The sequence below is a fragment of the Apostichopus japonicus genome, chromosome 10 (genome assembly GCF_037975245.1).
Source record: "Apostichopus japonicus isolate 1M-3 chromosome 10, ASM3797524v1, whole genome shotgun sequence".
Lineage (NCBI taxonomy): Eukaryota > Metazoa > Echinodermata > Holothuroidea > Aspidochirotida > Stichopodidae > Apostichopus > Apostichopus japonicus.
This window is the reverse complement of record NC_092570.1, coordinates 3,716,629-3,733,676: the sequence shown is the minus strand read 5'-3', so window position 1 is coordinate 3,733,676 and position 17,048 is coordinate 3,716,629. Positions and strand designations below refer to the sequence as shown.

The following is a 17,048-nucleotide window of genomic DNA, read 5'->3' as shown; positions in this document are numbered from 1 at the left end:
ACAAAGAAATCTATCGGAATTCCGATAGAAATCACGGTGTGTTCTCATTATCGTTTTATGGTTTAATGTTTATAATTTACACCGTTGTCGACAACATTTAGTTAAGGGGGGAGTGAAACAATTGATGATTATCAGACCTGTTTAGAAAAGGCCACGTTCTATAAACAGTTTACCATAAATATGCTGGCGTGATATATTGAGAGTTATTTTCACAATTGGAGCCAACATTCTACCCAGAAATACAGCCGTCGAGGTTGTCAGCTTACACCTTTTACCGGTAGAGAGGTCCCCCCCCCCCCACACACACACACGCACACACACGCACACTTACGGCCCCCACCACACACACACACACACACACATAGACTCCCGCTGAGAGATTGAATCAACAATTGAAAGAAAATACTGCCCTGGCTAGTTTCGGGGTCAAGGAGCCAAGTCAAACGAATATCCGTGCGTACACGCGCAATAATTGTCTTCATCGTTAAGTTTATACGTACGAATGCGCTGCAAGAAATCATATTGTCAAATTCGTACGTGTGCAGGCGCACGTGTCTAACTGGTTTGACCTCTTTGTGTAAGTAGTAAATAAGAGTCTTGGATCTAGCGCTTTAGAGTTGCCTTTTTCGGTTCCTTGCTGGCATGGTAGCTCAGGACCTAATACAATCAAGTTTATGTGTGTGTGGGTGTGTGCATCTGTGTCACTTGCTTTTTTCCGCGATAACTCAACGGAGTGATGGATATTTGTCATACTTGGTATATTCCCTATCGTTTTTGACGCTGACCTAATGAATATATGAATACGGTTATCATGGGGTCATACGTGAAAATATACTCCGCAACCAAAATAAGTGACACTACGGCTTCACTTTTTCCAGAAGATTGAAGTCAAATATCTAGCGCCTTCGGCTTTGTAACATAATATATTGTCTTGCGCTATATGTGTGGACACATCGTCAACCGCTCTGCGCGCATTGGTCCTAAATCTGATGACAAACGCTTCTACATGCTACGCGCACAAAAGAGGCGTTATACGCACATCATTTCGATACGCTATGTGGTTAAATGTAAACACATTTGCAGAACTCCGTTATCGTCAGCTCGACAGAAAATTTATATTGTTTTCCAAGGCATTCCTGTTCTAATAATCAAGTGAGTTTTCGACTTAAAAAGTAACATTTTGACTTAACGTCAAAAGGAAATGCGCTGAAGCGTTAGTAATTACTTTCATGTTATCGCACATTGCTTCCGATCGTCATAGACCGAAAAAACTAACTTTAGTTAGGCGAAACGGTTAGGCTCTTATTTACTTTTAACAAGCTGTCTTAACTTTCGTTAGGTTTACATTTGTTTCGATGGTATTCATAAAGTTTGCCATAGGATTGATGTTAGGCATACTCATTAGATATAGGCTATCGCATATATCAGTCTAATAGGGCTAGCCTAGGCTAGAAAGATTCCATTGCTTCGGTCATCGAAATTTTGACATGTTCAGACAATGAAATACCAAATTTCAACACTTTACGTTTCAAATTTTTAATAGAAAGGAATGACTTCAATTAAATACAAAATAATTAAATCGACAGCTCAAGATAAGCAACGGTGATATCAAACTAGTCTGCATGCGGATTTCGACATATGTCAAAATTGCCATATTATCAGTCGAAAATTCGACAATTAAGTAGATCTCTAAAATGTTAGTTTTGCTCATCAAAATGTTGAGGAACGAAATTTTGTTACAAAAAGTCTTATCCTGCATGAGGATATAATGGAATTATGATTATTATGATTATTATGATGATGATTATGATGATGATGATGACGATGACGATGACGATGACGACGACGACGATGACGATGATGATTTTCGAACAATTAGTGTAAATAGTGGAAATATTAAGAAACAAAGAGTACAATTTTGGGAATGTAATAATAACAAAACTTGAAATAAACTATGAAAAAATTATCGATGAAATTGTGAAAGTTTCAATTAAAATTGAATACACGAAGACGGAGTTGCCAGGCACAGACAGTAAAACACTTCTTTTGATTGTCATCAAGTCATCTTGTTTGATTCTCTTTTTTGTGGGCTGGGGTGCATGTGGCGGGTAGGCAAATATGATACTATATAAAATTCCATGCGTACCTACCCTGTTTCCAACAAAATTTTGATTGTAAAGTAAAATTCAGTATATATAATCGTTAATAACCTTAAAGTACCAGTTATAGCCACTGACCACTGAATGCTTTATCCGCTTATTTCAGGATGAAACGTGGAGAAGAAATGAATATTGAGGGCAGCACTGTATCAAGTCAACGGTCATCTTCAAACGAATACTTCACTGCTGATGAACTCTTCGTTGACGGTGACGTTGACGACGGGATACGTCATCAGCAGTTAGTATCTCTTGAAAATCAACCTCGTCGAGTACGTGTCGTTGGAATCATGGATGCAATTCGGAGTGGTTGGCATTCGACCTTTGACCGAAGTCCTAAACCAAATGACGGCGTCATCAACGAAGAAGATGAAGACGGAAACCCAACTCGTAACATCCAGAATTTCTCCGCCCAGTTCTACTCTAATTATAATGATGATGATGATGATGAGGTGATACATCTTGATTGTGTCCAAGAAAATGAAGACAGGATTGTTGCCGTAAAGTCATGTGACGATATCTTAGAATCGATGCATAAGGAGCCAGTAACGCCAAACAAGAAAGTTACAGCTAGTGGACATTTTTCAAAATACGAGAAAGATGAAGATCGTCCCGTTTTCGGTTTCGATACCCGTACATTCGGACGGAGATCAAATTCCGACCATGCATTATCTTCGAAGGATGTACGTCTTAAGTTCAAGAGTCGGCGTAAAAGGTTGACTTGGCCAAACAAGCCTCCTTTTGAATCTGAAAAGTCCGAAATTGTTGATGACGCCAATGACAGAAAAAAGCCACGAGCGAAGTATGGTGGTGGCAAACCTGCGGATGGTACGCAGGATAAGACTGCGTCGCACACACTTGTGGGAGACGTGATGCGTAAAGCTGTTAGTGTCCTCACTGTAGAAAACGTTCTTCAGGACTGTTTCCTGAGTTACGCGGATCTTCAAAAGGGGGATGTTCGCTTCTCGAAGGATTTCGTGTTTTGGGAAGAAGACGCAGTGGATTCTGCAACTACTGATAGACTTTTGGAAGAACAACAACCTAAATTTGTATCTACTCCCTACCCAAAGCGAAAATCAGCGAACGATTGTAATACCTCCAATTTTGAAGACACTATATCTATGCCTGCGAAGCTATCTGATGGGTTTGAACAATCACATGAAGACACCTCATACGGAATGTCACTTACTGACGAGAGATTCCATGATAGCCAGAACTATAGTGCTCTGACCGACGTCACCCCTTTGGAAATATCGACATGTCAAGAAAGCAATGATGGCCAAACCGACCAGAATCTTGACGAGAATTATGACACTTGCACCGTCACCACGAACTTCCATAGTTTAATCGGTACACCTCGTCGCGTTCGCCGGAGATTCACGAAGGAGGATGTAGTGAATGAAGACGACATAGATGCAGTTGAACTGCAGAGTCGCAAGTCATCTCCGGCACGTAGTATACATGAGGCAGCTGAGGATGTTGTTAGTGATGTCTTGACAATTGCGCAACAAGCTGCCTCTGAAAGCAGCCCTACCGAGAGTGCGGATGTAAGACAGAACACTAACGAGCCCCAGTGTTGGGAAGACCTCTTAGTGCCTGATGATAACGAAGATGTCATCAGTCTGTCGGACTTTAATATGAGTGAAATTACTTATATAAAGGATGAAATTGCAAAGATGAAAGAGACGTTTGAAGAGGTAGCGAAAGACATAAAAAACAACCAACTGGATGGGAGAGACGAATGTGGATCGCGTCGAGAGAAATACAACTTGGAACACGAAAGTCCACAGCTATGTAACACGTCTCCCAGGGGAAACGTCCAGAACGAGGTTGGTCATGATGCGAGCAATGTTCTCCAAGGTACAACTGACAGAAAAACCCGTGTTTGTATCCAGGAAGACACCGAGTCAACAGATCCTTCGATTAGGACCAAAATCACATTCTGGGAAGGAATAATGAAATACGGCAGTGACAGCAACAATGTCGAGGCCACTCATGAGATAGCGAATGAAATAGTGTCGTGTAATAATGACGACAGTGTACTAAGTACTAACGGTGAATCGAATTGTGCCGGTGAAGACATTGATGAGAGTCAACTTGAAGAAGACCGTAAAAACGAACTAAACTACTCCCAAGGTGCTTTTCATGAAAACGTAGCCGACACTCAACAGACTCCAGAACATGTGTATACAATAGATGATGAAAAGACACAATTTACAGATGAAGAGGCTGCTTCCGAAGCCACTCATGAAATTGAACGTTCATTGGTTACTGAGGAGTGCACACCCCCTTCAAAGGTAAAGACAAGAATCTCAATCTGGGAAAAGCTTCCATTAAGGCGTGGAAACAAACGAGAGCAAGCGCTTGTCAACTTGAATTCTTCCACGAAAGAGAAAGTTGAATTTTTTGAGAAATTTTCTTCATCCGAAAGTAGTTTTTCCAGAAGATCAAGCTCTCGTTTTAGTTTCATGAAAGATGACTGGTTTCAGAGATTTCGAAAGAATAATAACAAAGAGAAGTTGGAAAATACTCTTGGATCCACCGATGTATCTTACGTTGTACTATCACCTCATAGTAATTATGAATCTGGTATATGGACAAACGAAGCTTTCTTCGAAAATACTTCGTTGGGAAGTGGTGTCGACAACACGACTGACGAAAATATTGCAACACATGTAGAAACAAAGTTGGATTCGAGTCGTGATAACCCCCAAATTGTTGAAAATGGAGCAGACAGCTTTCATAAATCATCCGTTCAAAATAACCGCCAAGAATGTGATTCGGAATGGAGTTTCATCTTTGGCGACCCTTCCAATTCCAAGTCGAATGCAGAAACTGGGTTGAGAGAAGGAGAGTCTGCAACAAACGAACTTGAAGAAATCGACACCAGAGTGAATTGTGATGGTTCCAAAGTCATACAGACGGACGCTGAATTAGACAATGGAAGCGTTGAAGAGGATAGAGACGTCCTCCCTGAAATGGCAAGTGATGAAGGAGAACACATGGTAGCTGAAGGAAAGAGGGAAGAATTCTTTGATGCATCTCAAGGAGGCGATAAACGAGTCATAGGCGGGAGGTCTCCTATTACGACGCCGGAGTCTCACGGTGATGACCAAGCGGAGACCACTCCGAACAGGCTGGAAATTGTTGGCAGTAAAATGAAACTTCACGAAACACTATCTCCTGACTTAACAGAAGCTAATGCTAAGACATCGTCAAAGCCAAAGAAGAGGAAGCTTTTGTCATTTTTCCGTCGGAAATCGAAAGAGAAGAAGATCAAAACAGCAAACCAAGGAGCAATTGCTAATTCCGGGGAAGTTGTTAATACTGAGGAGGAACCTTCCTTAGATTATGTAGACAAAATGATCGCCAAGAAATCTAAGAAGTCCAAATCGAATGACTGGGGGTTCATTGATTTAGCGGATTCTAATCCCAAAACATCGAAGAAACGATGGAAGGTGTTTCGAAGGACCTAGTCATATAGTTTTAAAACGGCTTTGTCACTGTTATATAGAAGAAAGCCAAGTATGATTCGAGATTTCCAAAAGGGCCAGTGGAGTCACTGGAAATGTTAAAAAACAAACTTGTTTTCAATTAAATAATATATGATTCTGGCATGCGTGTAACGCAACTGCATTATATTAAACCGGATGGTTAAGCTTTTTCCTATCTTGTCATGTATGTAAATATATACATATATATATATATATATCTAAATATATATCTTTTTATATATCATATAAGTAAATGCCTTGGTGAGTACAGCTGTTACTCGGAGTTTCACGCCCTTAGGGTGGCGATCGTCAGACAACTGAACAAATACTCTCTGCGCGGATATATTCTATGGGGAACACGAACCCTATTTCTTACGTGCACGGTTCATTGGTTTGAGCCTATTGTGGCGACACTTGGAGATGAATTCAGATCTCTTATTGAGTAAATGCGGGTTTTTGGCTTTTTATATATCTATATATATATCGTTTTATATATCTTTTTATATATCTATATATATATATCTTTTTATATATCTTTTTATATATCTATATATATACATATCCTATATATATATATCCTATATATATATATATCCTATATATATATATATATATATATATATATATATATATATATATATATATATATATATATATATATGTCACGTCTTTAAATGTCACCCAGTATACAGCGTCGGTATCACAATATGTTAAGTAAGTATATTTCATTTGCAAGCAAGCGAAACTGCATGCAGTTTCTATAGGGCGGGGAAGTTTCTTTTCTGTTGTTGAGACAAGAGGGGTGGATGTTAACTCAATAAAATTATCAGACTGATAGTTAAAACGAAATTCCATTGAACGAGTATTCTTTAACTTTTCTTTACTTATGAAGGGGTGACATAAAAACATTCCCGTGAGACTATTGTTGTATTGCAGTACAGTATTTCAGGATCCCAACATTATGAGCATGTGGGTTTTATAATCACGTGACTCACATCCACCTTACAACTTCTCCAAAATGGTTAATAAATATTCAAAACTAATTGCAGAATGAATAATGCCAAGACAAACTTCTGGTTGGTAGCCTACTCATCAGTTGAAGTCTATTCCTGATTCAAATCTTTGGGCCAACTTGACAACGAAATCGTTATCTCTGTTCGGATCACCGATTAAGAGGGTGTATGACCGTGTTTGAAATATATATTTCTAAATGACATTTCGCCTCCATGCATATCTCTTTAGTTTTCAGTATACATGCATATTATATCATGTACTCCAATCACACGTCACGAATACCACAGACAATGTAAAACTCAAAGCATAAAAATAAATATTGCTTTCTTCTAATTTAACTTACAACAGATGATACTTTCTGGGGTTTTTTGGTGGGAGTGAGGGGGGAAGGGGAGGGGGACTCAGCTAGGAGGCTCTTGATACCCTTTTAACCGGTCAGTTGGTTGGAAATATGTCTTCCAGTGAACTAGCTGACATGAAATTCAATGTTATGGAGGTCACATGAAATCATGAAGATCCTATGACACATATGTTCCATCATTAATCCATTGAACTCTCTTAGGTCTCATGATTGGCGGCGCCAGACATTTCGAAGTGGGGAGACAGGAAATTGAGAGCAACATTAGGGAAGGTGTAGGGGGGGGGGGTGGGACGGCACCGACGACACCGGTAATGCAAGCTGGTGCCGTATGCGCCAGTGCGAGCACGGAATGAGAAGCCATGTCGACATGGGCTCCGCCCCCCCCCAACAGGACCCTTATGGGGGTCAAGGGGAACCCAGTCTCGAGCAGCTTCAATGTAACACATTGCCTTACAGCTGTCTATCATTACATTATTATGTAAACGGTCAGTTTGCCGCAAATGTTATTGAGTGAATGCTACTAAAATGACATGGGCCGTACACGGCCTACTAAAAGTAGCCTGTGCATCTTCTGATTGAAACAGTACGTATAACAAGCAGTTACTATTTATGACATTTTGTCAACATAATATCTTCCATGCAGACGGGGTCAAATATGTTTACTAATGGGGGGTTCTATCGTCAGTAAATTGATCACACAGATGAAACTGGGTGAACCAGACATTTATATGTGGTAAACAATGCCTATTCCAAACTTGTAAACCACATCATTTTGGATTTTACCAAAACAATATATCACGTGAAACTGTCGCAAATTTGAAAAGCGGCCATTTTTTCTCAGGGGAGTAGCTATACGAAGGGATGGGGCAGGGGTTAATGTGCTAGTAATTGGACAGTTTGAGAGGTATTATTGTTCTAAAGCCCAATGCAACCCCTACTATCATCCATCCTCCCCACCCACAAGTCCCCTGCATCCTCAAATCGAACGGCCGTTGGTCCGAGTTTTGTTGTTAATTATAACTACGACTCATGCACAGTTCCCGTTATATCACGGCACACCCACACAACTCAAATGTTCCCCACCCCGTCTGTCTCGATCTATGGCATGCAAAACAAACAATGATAACACAAACCTAACAATTAAATGACACCTATAAATTCCCATTTTTTATGCTTTCGATAAAGTGAATGTGCTCAATAGCGCCTTTTTAAATGAAGGCGCAGCTACCCTCCATCCCTCCCCCCCCCCCCCCCTCAACCAAATATTTTTGTGAAAATTTGGGCAATATGCTGAGATTTTTCGGGCACCTACTGAAAGAAAAATAAATTGTAAGGATGTAGCTAAAGGTAATCAATAGTTTAAGAAAAATCTCCTTGGTAATTAAAATAAAGTTCTAAGACAAATTTGCCATTACTAATGTAAAAGCCTATATGATATGTACATTAATGTGTTCAGCGCGAAAAAAATTTGGTGTTATATTTTTCGGGTAAGTCGTTACAGCCCCCCCCCCCCAATCAAATTGGGCTCCTACGCATATGTGCGTGCATGTTGTAGGTATCTGTAGAACAAGATGATTTTATTCTTGTGTGCAAAGTTTAAGAATGTTTCCGTTTTTGGTGTTAGTTTCAATTCCATTAATAATGATAAAGGCCCCATAATTAAGCTACGCTTGGCTGCTAAATAGATAAGCCTTTCTTAATCACTTGTCAGGTGTGACTCTGTAAAAATATATTCATGACTGACATATCAATGCCAAACTTGTGGGTCTGCTCACTGGATCCCGCCCGGAGGTTCGCCCCTGAAGCCCACCCGCCATGTTCAGTCTTGCATATCCCCCCCCCCCCCCCCCACACACACACACACATTTTTTCAATTGGGATTGACGTCCCTGCCCAAACCACTTGTTTTTAGAGCTACATATATTCCAAAATGAGTTTATCTAAAACAATTGAATCGTCAACAGTATCAAATATCCCTTTTTATTTAGGTCTAGGGCAACCATACCGACTAAATATCCTCGGTTTAAACCTAGGCAAGAGAGATCTGTCCATCCATGCATGATCTGTCCAACGAATGAGACTAGTTTGAGTTGAATAATCCTTTCGAAAGATTTCTCTTAATATTCTCTCATTTTCTATAGGCCTACTTGCATTGGACAGTAGCTTATGTAAATATGTACAATATCTGCAGAATATAAAATGACGGAGACTGGGGAAATGCAGGAATTTGTCACTTTGAATACTACACAATAACAAATATTCCAGCTCGTTTCTCTGGTTCTTTTCGAACTAAAACCCATGACATCACGGGGTATCCTGTTCCCAAAATACGCGAACGACCGATCTAGCATGTCCGATTGGTTCATATCTAGCCAAGTGTAGTTTACCCAAAAAAAACTCCACCCAAATCAACATAAAACGTCATGTATATACTAGTACTGTGCAGTCTAGTTTGGAATGAACCACATTATAATTAGGTATTACAATATTCCACTCTTGTGTTTTGTACTACTACAGAACTAGTGGACACCAACGAAGAAGTTCAAGCATCAAGGTAAAGTATATGAAACATATATGATTACTTTATTTTGAATTGAAATTAAAATAAGTTTCTAAAAGTTAAGATTAGTGTTACGAACATTCAGTTCGACTTGCCAGAGGGTTTTCGGAGTTATTACCAATTGTGGTCAGATTGGCCTAAATAACGTCAGGCCGAGAGATAGTATATGGTCGGTTGTGGGCGTGCAAGTTTGAGCTACTAACTGCAATAGCATTGGCTATACTAGCCTTGTAATTTCTGCATTTAAAGTAAGTTTATTTTGTACTGCATGTAATACTCATTAAAGTCAACACTATTCTAACCTTTTGCGAGTTCTGCGCCGTTGTAGGCCTTGTTTCTTTTGTAAATTTAAAATTGTTTTCATCTGGTTACCATGGCTTAACAGTGTACTGTTACTATTACTAATGTTAGGCGTTTGTTTATGTTGGACTTAGGCTAGGCTCGGCCTAAGTTAGGATATCTTACTTCGTAACAGTGAAGCCTAACTTAATCATCCTACTCCCCTAGGCATATGCCTAACCAACAGTACTACCTAGGCCTAGTAGTAGGGAGAGTGAGATTAGGCTAGGCAATTTATCCCTTTTACAGTATATTGTCGTCAAAGTACCTGATAGATTTTCTTACTGTTTGAACATTCATTATTTACAGAATGAACAACAAAAACACAGTTTGGACCTTTTTTATAAGATTTGTTTACACTTTTCTCCCATTTTATTTTTACAGTTTTATGCTGATTGTACCATTTTCCAGAAGTCACCATTATGTCAGGTAGGAGCCATCACTAAAATGCTTGTTTTATTACTACTGTAGTTAGAAATGGCCTCTTCACTGTTTCAACAGAGGGTACTGTCAATGATCAGCCCTAATGTGCATGATCTGTTCTCTGAATTTAAGTAACAAGATCTTGTGCAAGCGTTCGCAAGCCTCGAACACGCCTGATGAACTCGCATACTGATGAGCTGGGTCATTGACTATAGTTCATGTTTCCACTCGTGCAATTTCGCTGAACGAAAAACATGCTTCAGAAATCACAAGTTACAGTAAGGTGGTAAAAACACTGATCATGATATAAAACATCGAAAACATGTTTCAAAAGATACTTTCTACAATAATACAAGAAAAAAATTGTATGTACTACTATTGCTCAGCTCATAATAGCCTTGCCGTTAAGATCTGCAATCTTAGACTGCATCTTGCATCAAGGTTCAGGTATGAAGAAAACACCGATAAGACAGTGCTCTCTGTTGACTTTGGGTCATAGCAAGAGAGCCCCATTGTTATCTGTTAGTAGGACATTTGCACGACCAGTGCTGGTCAGCAATGGTTCCAGAGTACAGTATGCATATGCTGTATATAGGTCTCATTAAAGCCATGCACCATAAGTGCATCACAGCACGCTTACATTATCTTTAGTTCCGCTTACAAGTACTAAAAGCTTTGCTGTTAGCACTGGTCAACAGCAAGAATATATTTGAAACAACATTACATAGCTTTAATGTTCAAGTTATATGTCCGTGTTTGGCTAATATTAGGTACCGTAGATGTTGTAGAACTTAAAGGTTTCCCTGTACAGTAACTTAAACTGCCATGTGACAGATTGAAGCATATATTTGTTACAAAGAGTTTAGCTGTAAGAGCTATAATAACATGGATGTAGACAAGCTAACCTGTTTTAACATACGTATATACAGTAGACCACTGGAGAATGAAAGACTTCAGTGTTGCCCCCAGTCTTACAGTAGTTTGCCCAACATCGCCAAGAAACTTTGAATATAAGTACTGACTTTTCGGAGGGTTTGTACCTTCGGCGTGGAGAAAATTCTGTGATAAATTATAAATATATTGATCTACCATTACTTCAGCCAAATATATATCTGTCTACTTTAAAATTTGAAGGGGTTTGTTTAAATTGTAAGTGACATGTAAACTAGTTTTCATAAATTTGGTATTAAAGCATTTTGGTATATTTCATACCCTCAACTTAGCTGGAGGGAGTCAAAAGTACTCCATTCCACTTGTAGGAGACTACGGTATAATCCAAGTGAGGGTCTAGTAACCTACAGTAGGTTATACTTACCCAAGCCTACTGTACATTATATATGTACAAAGTATAAATTACAAACTGAGAAATTAGAGTTCAGTTGACCAATTTTGTTCAATATCCAAAAATCTGTGTTACTGCTTAATGTACAGTATTAAGTGATACTGTATAACAGCAAAATCTTGGATTTACTGTGCAAATTTATTGAAAATAAGTATATAAATGTTTCCTGCAATATTTACGTGACTGCCTCACTCAAGATATAATTTTAACAATGTTCATAGTGTCAGATATATATTACAAAATATTGCTATAAATCGTTAACCAAAATTCAGTCTCTATTTTTGTCCAGTAGGTACTAGATTAGTTATTCATGTAGAGTAGAACTTTTTATACTTATAATATGTTGTGTCTTATTCATTTTGTCCTGTGTTTGCATTTTTGGCATGTAACGTTTACTCTTCCTCCCTTCTTTTACGACTTAGGGCCTGAGAAAGGTAATAATTTCCTATTGCCTGTGCATGCCGCAGTAGTCTCTCTGTACTTCATGATAGTAATTCTATGTTCACATTGTAATCCCAAATTCTTTTACTAAGATTTCTTTTTATATCTACTCATAACGACACTGATCCTAAATGCTGCTTTGTCTTGAAGTTGCTTTCTTCCTCCTGGAAACTATTCTGCCGAACTGCCTTAATCTTTTCTTATGTTCGTGTAAAAATTAAATACTTATGTTTTGTGACGGTGCGCAAAGCGTCATTTAATACGGACACCCAAATCTACTCTATGGCTGTCAAGAATTTTCGCATAAAATGCATAAAAACTCAAATACATGTACAGTATCGAGGCTACCTGAGCAATATTATATGCTGAAGTTGTTTGTTTTACTGCAGTTTTGCAAAATGATATTAAAACAACCGCACTGTGTACATAATTTTCACCTTCCACTGCATTGTGCATGTGGATGGTGTGTATGTGTACTAGTGCTGATACAGTAGTTGTCATCAATTAATCGCCAGAAGTCGCGATTACACTTTGGAAGTTTGATTAATTCGCGCTCAAAACCTAAGTTGCGATAACTTGACTGCAAGCTAGCACTGCACATAATGTGCTTTCGATAAATAGCCTAACCTGTTAAAAACAACACTAAAGCAGTTTGTCAGCAAATATCACAAGAGTAAACAGGTTCTCATAATGCTACACCAGCACTGTGCTGTGTTAAAAAGTGGCAAGAACCTGCTCCAGTTAGATTCATGCATTTGATTGTCAGTAATATGCTTGTTCTGCAGTGCAACATTCAGTCCTACCTGTAGCTATGTTTAATCATTCTGCATCATCGCAAATTCGTAAGTTATAAATCTTTGGTGATTGCCACCAAAGTATAAGTCATTTCTTCAAACATGTTTAAAATAATTTCATTACTGGCCTGGTTCACATTTATCGATGTCTGATCGAGTGCACCATGGAGAAAGATTTGTTTGACTGTAATTCTGCAATGAAAAAATGACAGTGATGACGTCATAACTGTTACCGAGTAATCGCGAGAAGAGCTATGCGATTAGTCGGCTACAAAGGAAAGAGTCGACTATCAGCACTAGTACATACATGTTCAGTATACCCGTTCGGTAACATACTGTAAGTGCCTAGCCGGGAATTTATAAGTGTTCATTAGTTGATTGATTACGTCTTGTGATACTCTTTGATTCAAATTACCTTGTTTTGTCAAGATCCATTTCAAATTATCGTAAACTAAAGGTCCAAATTTTTATACTTGTTTTCTTACAAGTTGGGTTTGCATGCATGTATATATACTTTATTCATGCTTAGTAGCAGTACTTATTACTGTAAAAAACCGGCGACAAATATGTTGAATATTTGAAATCAAATGCCATAATTACTCACTCGGAAAGTTTCATTGGTTGGAAAAATTCTCGAAGAATGTGTTCGTTTGATCAGTTTGCAATTTTGATAAATTTCCCGGTAGCTTTGGACAATTTGTTAACCAATTGTAACAGTGGATTCATTCGTCATCAAGCAAGAACTACGGACAAAAAAACTGTTGAAAGCTAGATTCATCAAAAGTGGGGGTCTATATTTTACAGAGTACCATATTACGGTACACCTTGAATCGATGAATCCAACACTTAAGATCTTCTTAAAATGTATGCATGTTACAGTACTGTTGAATCCCACCGATGTACTTCGCTCATCACTCTTACCTGTCTCCCACTCCACAATTGCACATTCCTAGCTACCTAACTACACATTTGGAAACGTTTTGGCACTGCGCCCTCGCTCCATGGGCGACGCCCACTAACTCCTCCTTCCGTATCTACCACCCCGGAAGTTGCTACATGTTTTTTCAGCAAATTCTTCGCTTGTAGTTTATATACAACTGTATTTTGCATTTGGAATTCATCTTTGGATAATTCGACCTTCTTTCGTCACTGTTCCAAGAAGCACTCATAAGTATCCTTTTGTTTTCGAACAATTTTTGATTGCATTTTTCTCTTCCTCTGTGTGTGTTGTCAGCTTCTCCGTTGTAAGTTTGTTTGTACAGGTACCGGTTGCGGGACACCTCAGTGGTGGGCGTTACCTCCCCTGACTGTTAGCCATTGGCTAGGCCCCTAAATCTCCATCATTAGTTGATGGTTCTTCCCCACTCCTCTCCCGCCCCCGACTGTCCCCAGGCATCCTGGCGGGAAGCTCCGTGGGGTGTTTTGGGAGGTATTCTTAGTACCTTGCTTCGGCTCACGGTTCGTCCTAACTTGTGTGTTAGGCTCCTTGTAGAGGCACTTGGTTGTCCTTACCTTGTTGTCTGAAGTCGGTGATACACCCTCTTGCCTAGGCGTGTTCGACTCCCCAGCAGACATCCCAGACCAGGAAGAGGACAAAGAGATCGCTCTTCCCCCTCCCCCCTGCCTCGTCGCCAAAGCCATCGAGGTCTTCTCGTATAGAGGCTGGGGTTTGTACCCCCACCAGCACCAAAAATCTTGGAGCGTACGTCCATGCTCCGCACCACTAATGAGGCATCGCATTCTCTCATCTCAACGGTCATCCAGGGGATGGCAAACCAGAGACCAGTAGTTCGCAAGCTAACTCACTGCTGAAGCATTAACGTCATTCTGAGGGGCCTTTCCGATAGCCCATTCGACTCTTCGAGCCAATGGCCTTAGCTTCTCTACGTCACCTGACATCCAAAACTGTGTTCCTGTTAGCAGCGGCATCAGCTAGAAGGCGGAGTCGCCTACACGCACTCCCCATAGCCCACGGGCACCTAGGTTTCGACAACCATGGTGAAAGACTTATCCCCGACCTGTCCTTTCTCCCTATGAACCAGACGTTGGATTTTGTACCAGGAGACATCTTCCTTCCAAGGATATCACATTTCTCCTCGATCAGGGAGGACAAGCTATGGTGCCTTGCCCGAGCACTCCTCTCGTATATCGATAGAACCAATACGATTGGTACATCATCTAGACTATTCATCCTCTCATCCGCACATCCTTTACCAGCCTCCAAGGATTCCATCTCAAGGTAGATCGTACACCTCATCCAGTCCCACTCATCCAACGGGAGAACGGGTACGAGCCCACGACCTTAGTGGTCAGGCGTCCTCAAAGACTCTCTTTGCAGGAATCCTTCTGGAATACATACTCAAGGCATCGGCATGGAAGACACCATCGACCTTCGTGTCAGCCTACTTAACAGACACCTTAGCTTCGGAGTCGGCTTTTGGTCGTGCAGTGTTGGGAGTTCCCTCAGGTAGGTCCGCCTGTTGGGCCTCCCACCATTGTAACAGTGCCACTCCATGCAATTGTGGAGTTGGAGACAGGTAAGAGAGGAGCCAAATAAATCCCCCAAAACTTACTGGTTTGGGGATTTAAGAGCGACGATACTTACCTGTCTCTCCCTCCTCCCACCACCGCGATCGGAACCTACACCAACCAACCCGACAGAACGACTGAGCGCCTCACATCACCCGACAATTCAACATTACCCAACACTACTCTGGACAGGAGCTCCACGGTTCACTGGGAGACCCTGTGTTATAACACTATGTATCACACACTGCACCTGGTTCATAACCTGTCAGTCTCCCCGCAGGACCAGAAACGTCCATTTGATCCGGCTTAATCCAGACCTATTCAGACTAAGTTGAGCCTTCATTCCCTTTGAGGGATTCTATTTGGTTATATACACGCTTTCCTGCGTAGTTGTTCGTGTGGTTTTTCTGTTGCACATAACTCTTCACACACTACGTCTCACCTTGTTCCACTGGTCAAGGGTTGCTAGTGATCGGCGGAGCTCGTTCAACTTATGTTGCCCTCGACTCCCACATTCTGACAACCCACCCTAGCTTCCCCGCCGCGGGCAGGGCATAGCTGTGGGGTAGATCTGGAAGGAGGAGTTAGTGGGCATTGCCCAGGGAGGAGGGCGCAGTGCTTAAACATTTCCAAATGTGTAGTTAGGTAGATAGGAAAGTGCAATTGTGGAGTGGGACACAGGTACTGTAAGTATCGTTGCTCAATGATACAATCAGGAATAGTGTTTTAGTTTTACTTTACTGTACTATGTACTGTACTGTATCGTACTGTAAGTTGAATGATGTTTCTTAACACTGTAGATATAATAAAATGCCAAAACCTAAAAAGTTATAAAATCATTTGAAAGTGCTCATGAGCATTCAAAGTCTCCCTGATGGGAGTACCGTCTGACAGGACTGGTTTAAGAAAAAGAACAAAACTTATTGCATGCAGAATAGTTGGTTTAACATGAAACTTTGGACATATGTAGTGACTTTCTTAGTTCACTTCTTCAATATTTACACACAGAAACCAGTCATGTTCTCTACTGTACTGTATGTGATGGACTCATGGTATTCCCCATCCCCACCCCCTCCCCTCCCCAAGCCTTGCTACAGTACATGAACAGAAAGTAGATCTCTCCTTCATTATTGTCTATCTAGTAGCTTCATTTATGGTTTTGTCTTTCTTTTCATGCTGCCCTTATTCATCAACTTAAAGAAAGAAAAACTACAAATCCATTGTGTGCAGCGCTTTCTCTTTAATGCAACTGTAAGCCTTCAAGATAAAGAAACTAACTCGCTTTCAATTTGCTTTTAACTTCATGAAATTGAATGTATATTTGGGCTAAACAAAGATCTAATCAAGCAGCTGGAACTGCAAATACAATTTGTTTTACAATCTATTTGGGAGTTGATCTACTACGGTAAAAGAGACCCTTGGCGAGGACCTCCAGCCTTTTATGTTGCTGTCATATATGGTAGCTAAACTAACACACTTACTATAAAACACTGCTTGAAAATTATAAATGTACGATAACTCTGTTCCCTCCAGCTAAAAGTACCAGTAGTTTTAATATGTAGAACAACTAATGATGCATGTTGAAACAGTTAATG

General features: G+C 40.2%; 2 protein-coding genes across 5 annotated transcripts in view; both read left to right on the top strand.

The window, feature by feature from the left end:
- Positions 1 to 1,053: 1,053 nt before the first annotated feature.
- LOC139975268 (uncharacterized) lies at positions 1,054 to 5,856 on the top strand. The gene is made up of 2 exons (XM_071983035.1): positions 1,054 to 1,152; positions 2,266 to 5,856. The coding sequence occupies exon 2, from the start codon at positions 2,267 to 2,269 to the stop codon at positions 5,630 to 5,632; it is 3,366 nt and encodes a 1,121-aa protein (XP_071839136.1). The 5' UTR covers positions 1,054 to 1,152; position 2,266; the 3' UTR covers positions 5,633 to 5,856.
- Positions 5,857 to 9,424: 3,568 nt separating this feature from the next.
- The window catches only part of LOC139974711 (phospholipid scramblase 2-like), a 34,519-nt gene continuing 26,895 nt past the window's right edge, over positions 9,425 to 17,048 (top strand). Inside the window, exons 1-3 of one of the 4 annotated variants that reach the window (XM_071982052.1) lie at positions 9,425 to 9,579; positions 10,309 to 10,353; positions 12,112 to 12,123. In XM_071982052.1, coding sequence (XP_071838153.1) covers positions 10,347 to 10,353; positions 12,112 to 12,123 — 19 coding nt within the window. In that variant the 5' untranslated portion in view covers positions 9,425 to 9,579; positions 10,309 to 10,346. Of the gene's footprint in view, positions 9,580 to 9,735; positions 9,834 to 10,308; positions 10,354 to 12,111; positions 12,124 to 17,048 lie in introns of those variants that run through there. The other 3 variants (XM_071982053.1, XM_071982054.1, XM_071982055.1) reach the window with 3 other exon arrangements.

Coding starts and splice junctions, on each gene's coding strand:
- LOC139975268 (XM_071983035.1), top strand. CDS start 2,267: ATGAAACGTGGAGAAGAAATGAATATTGAGGGCAGCACTGTATCAAGT.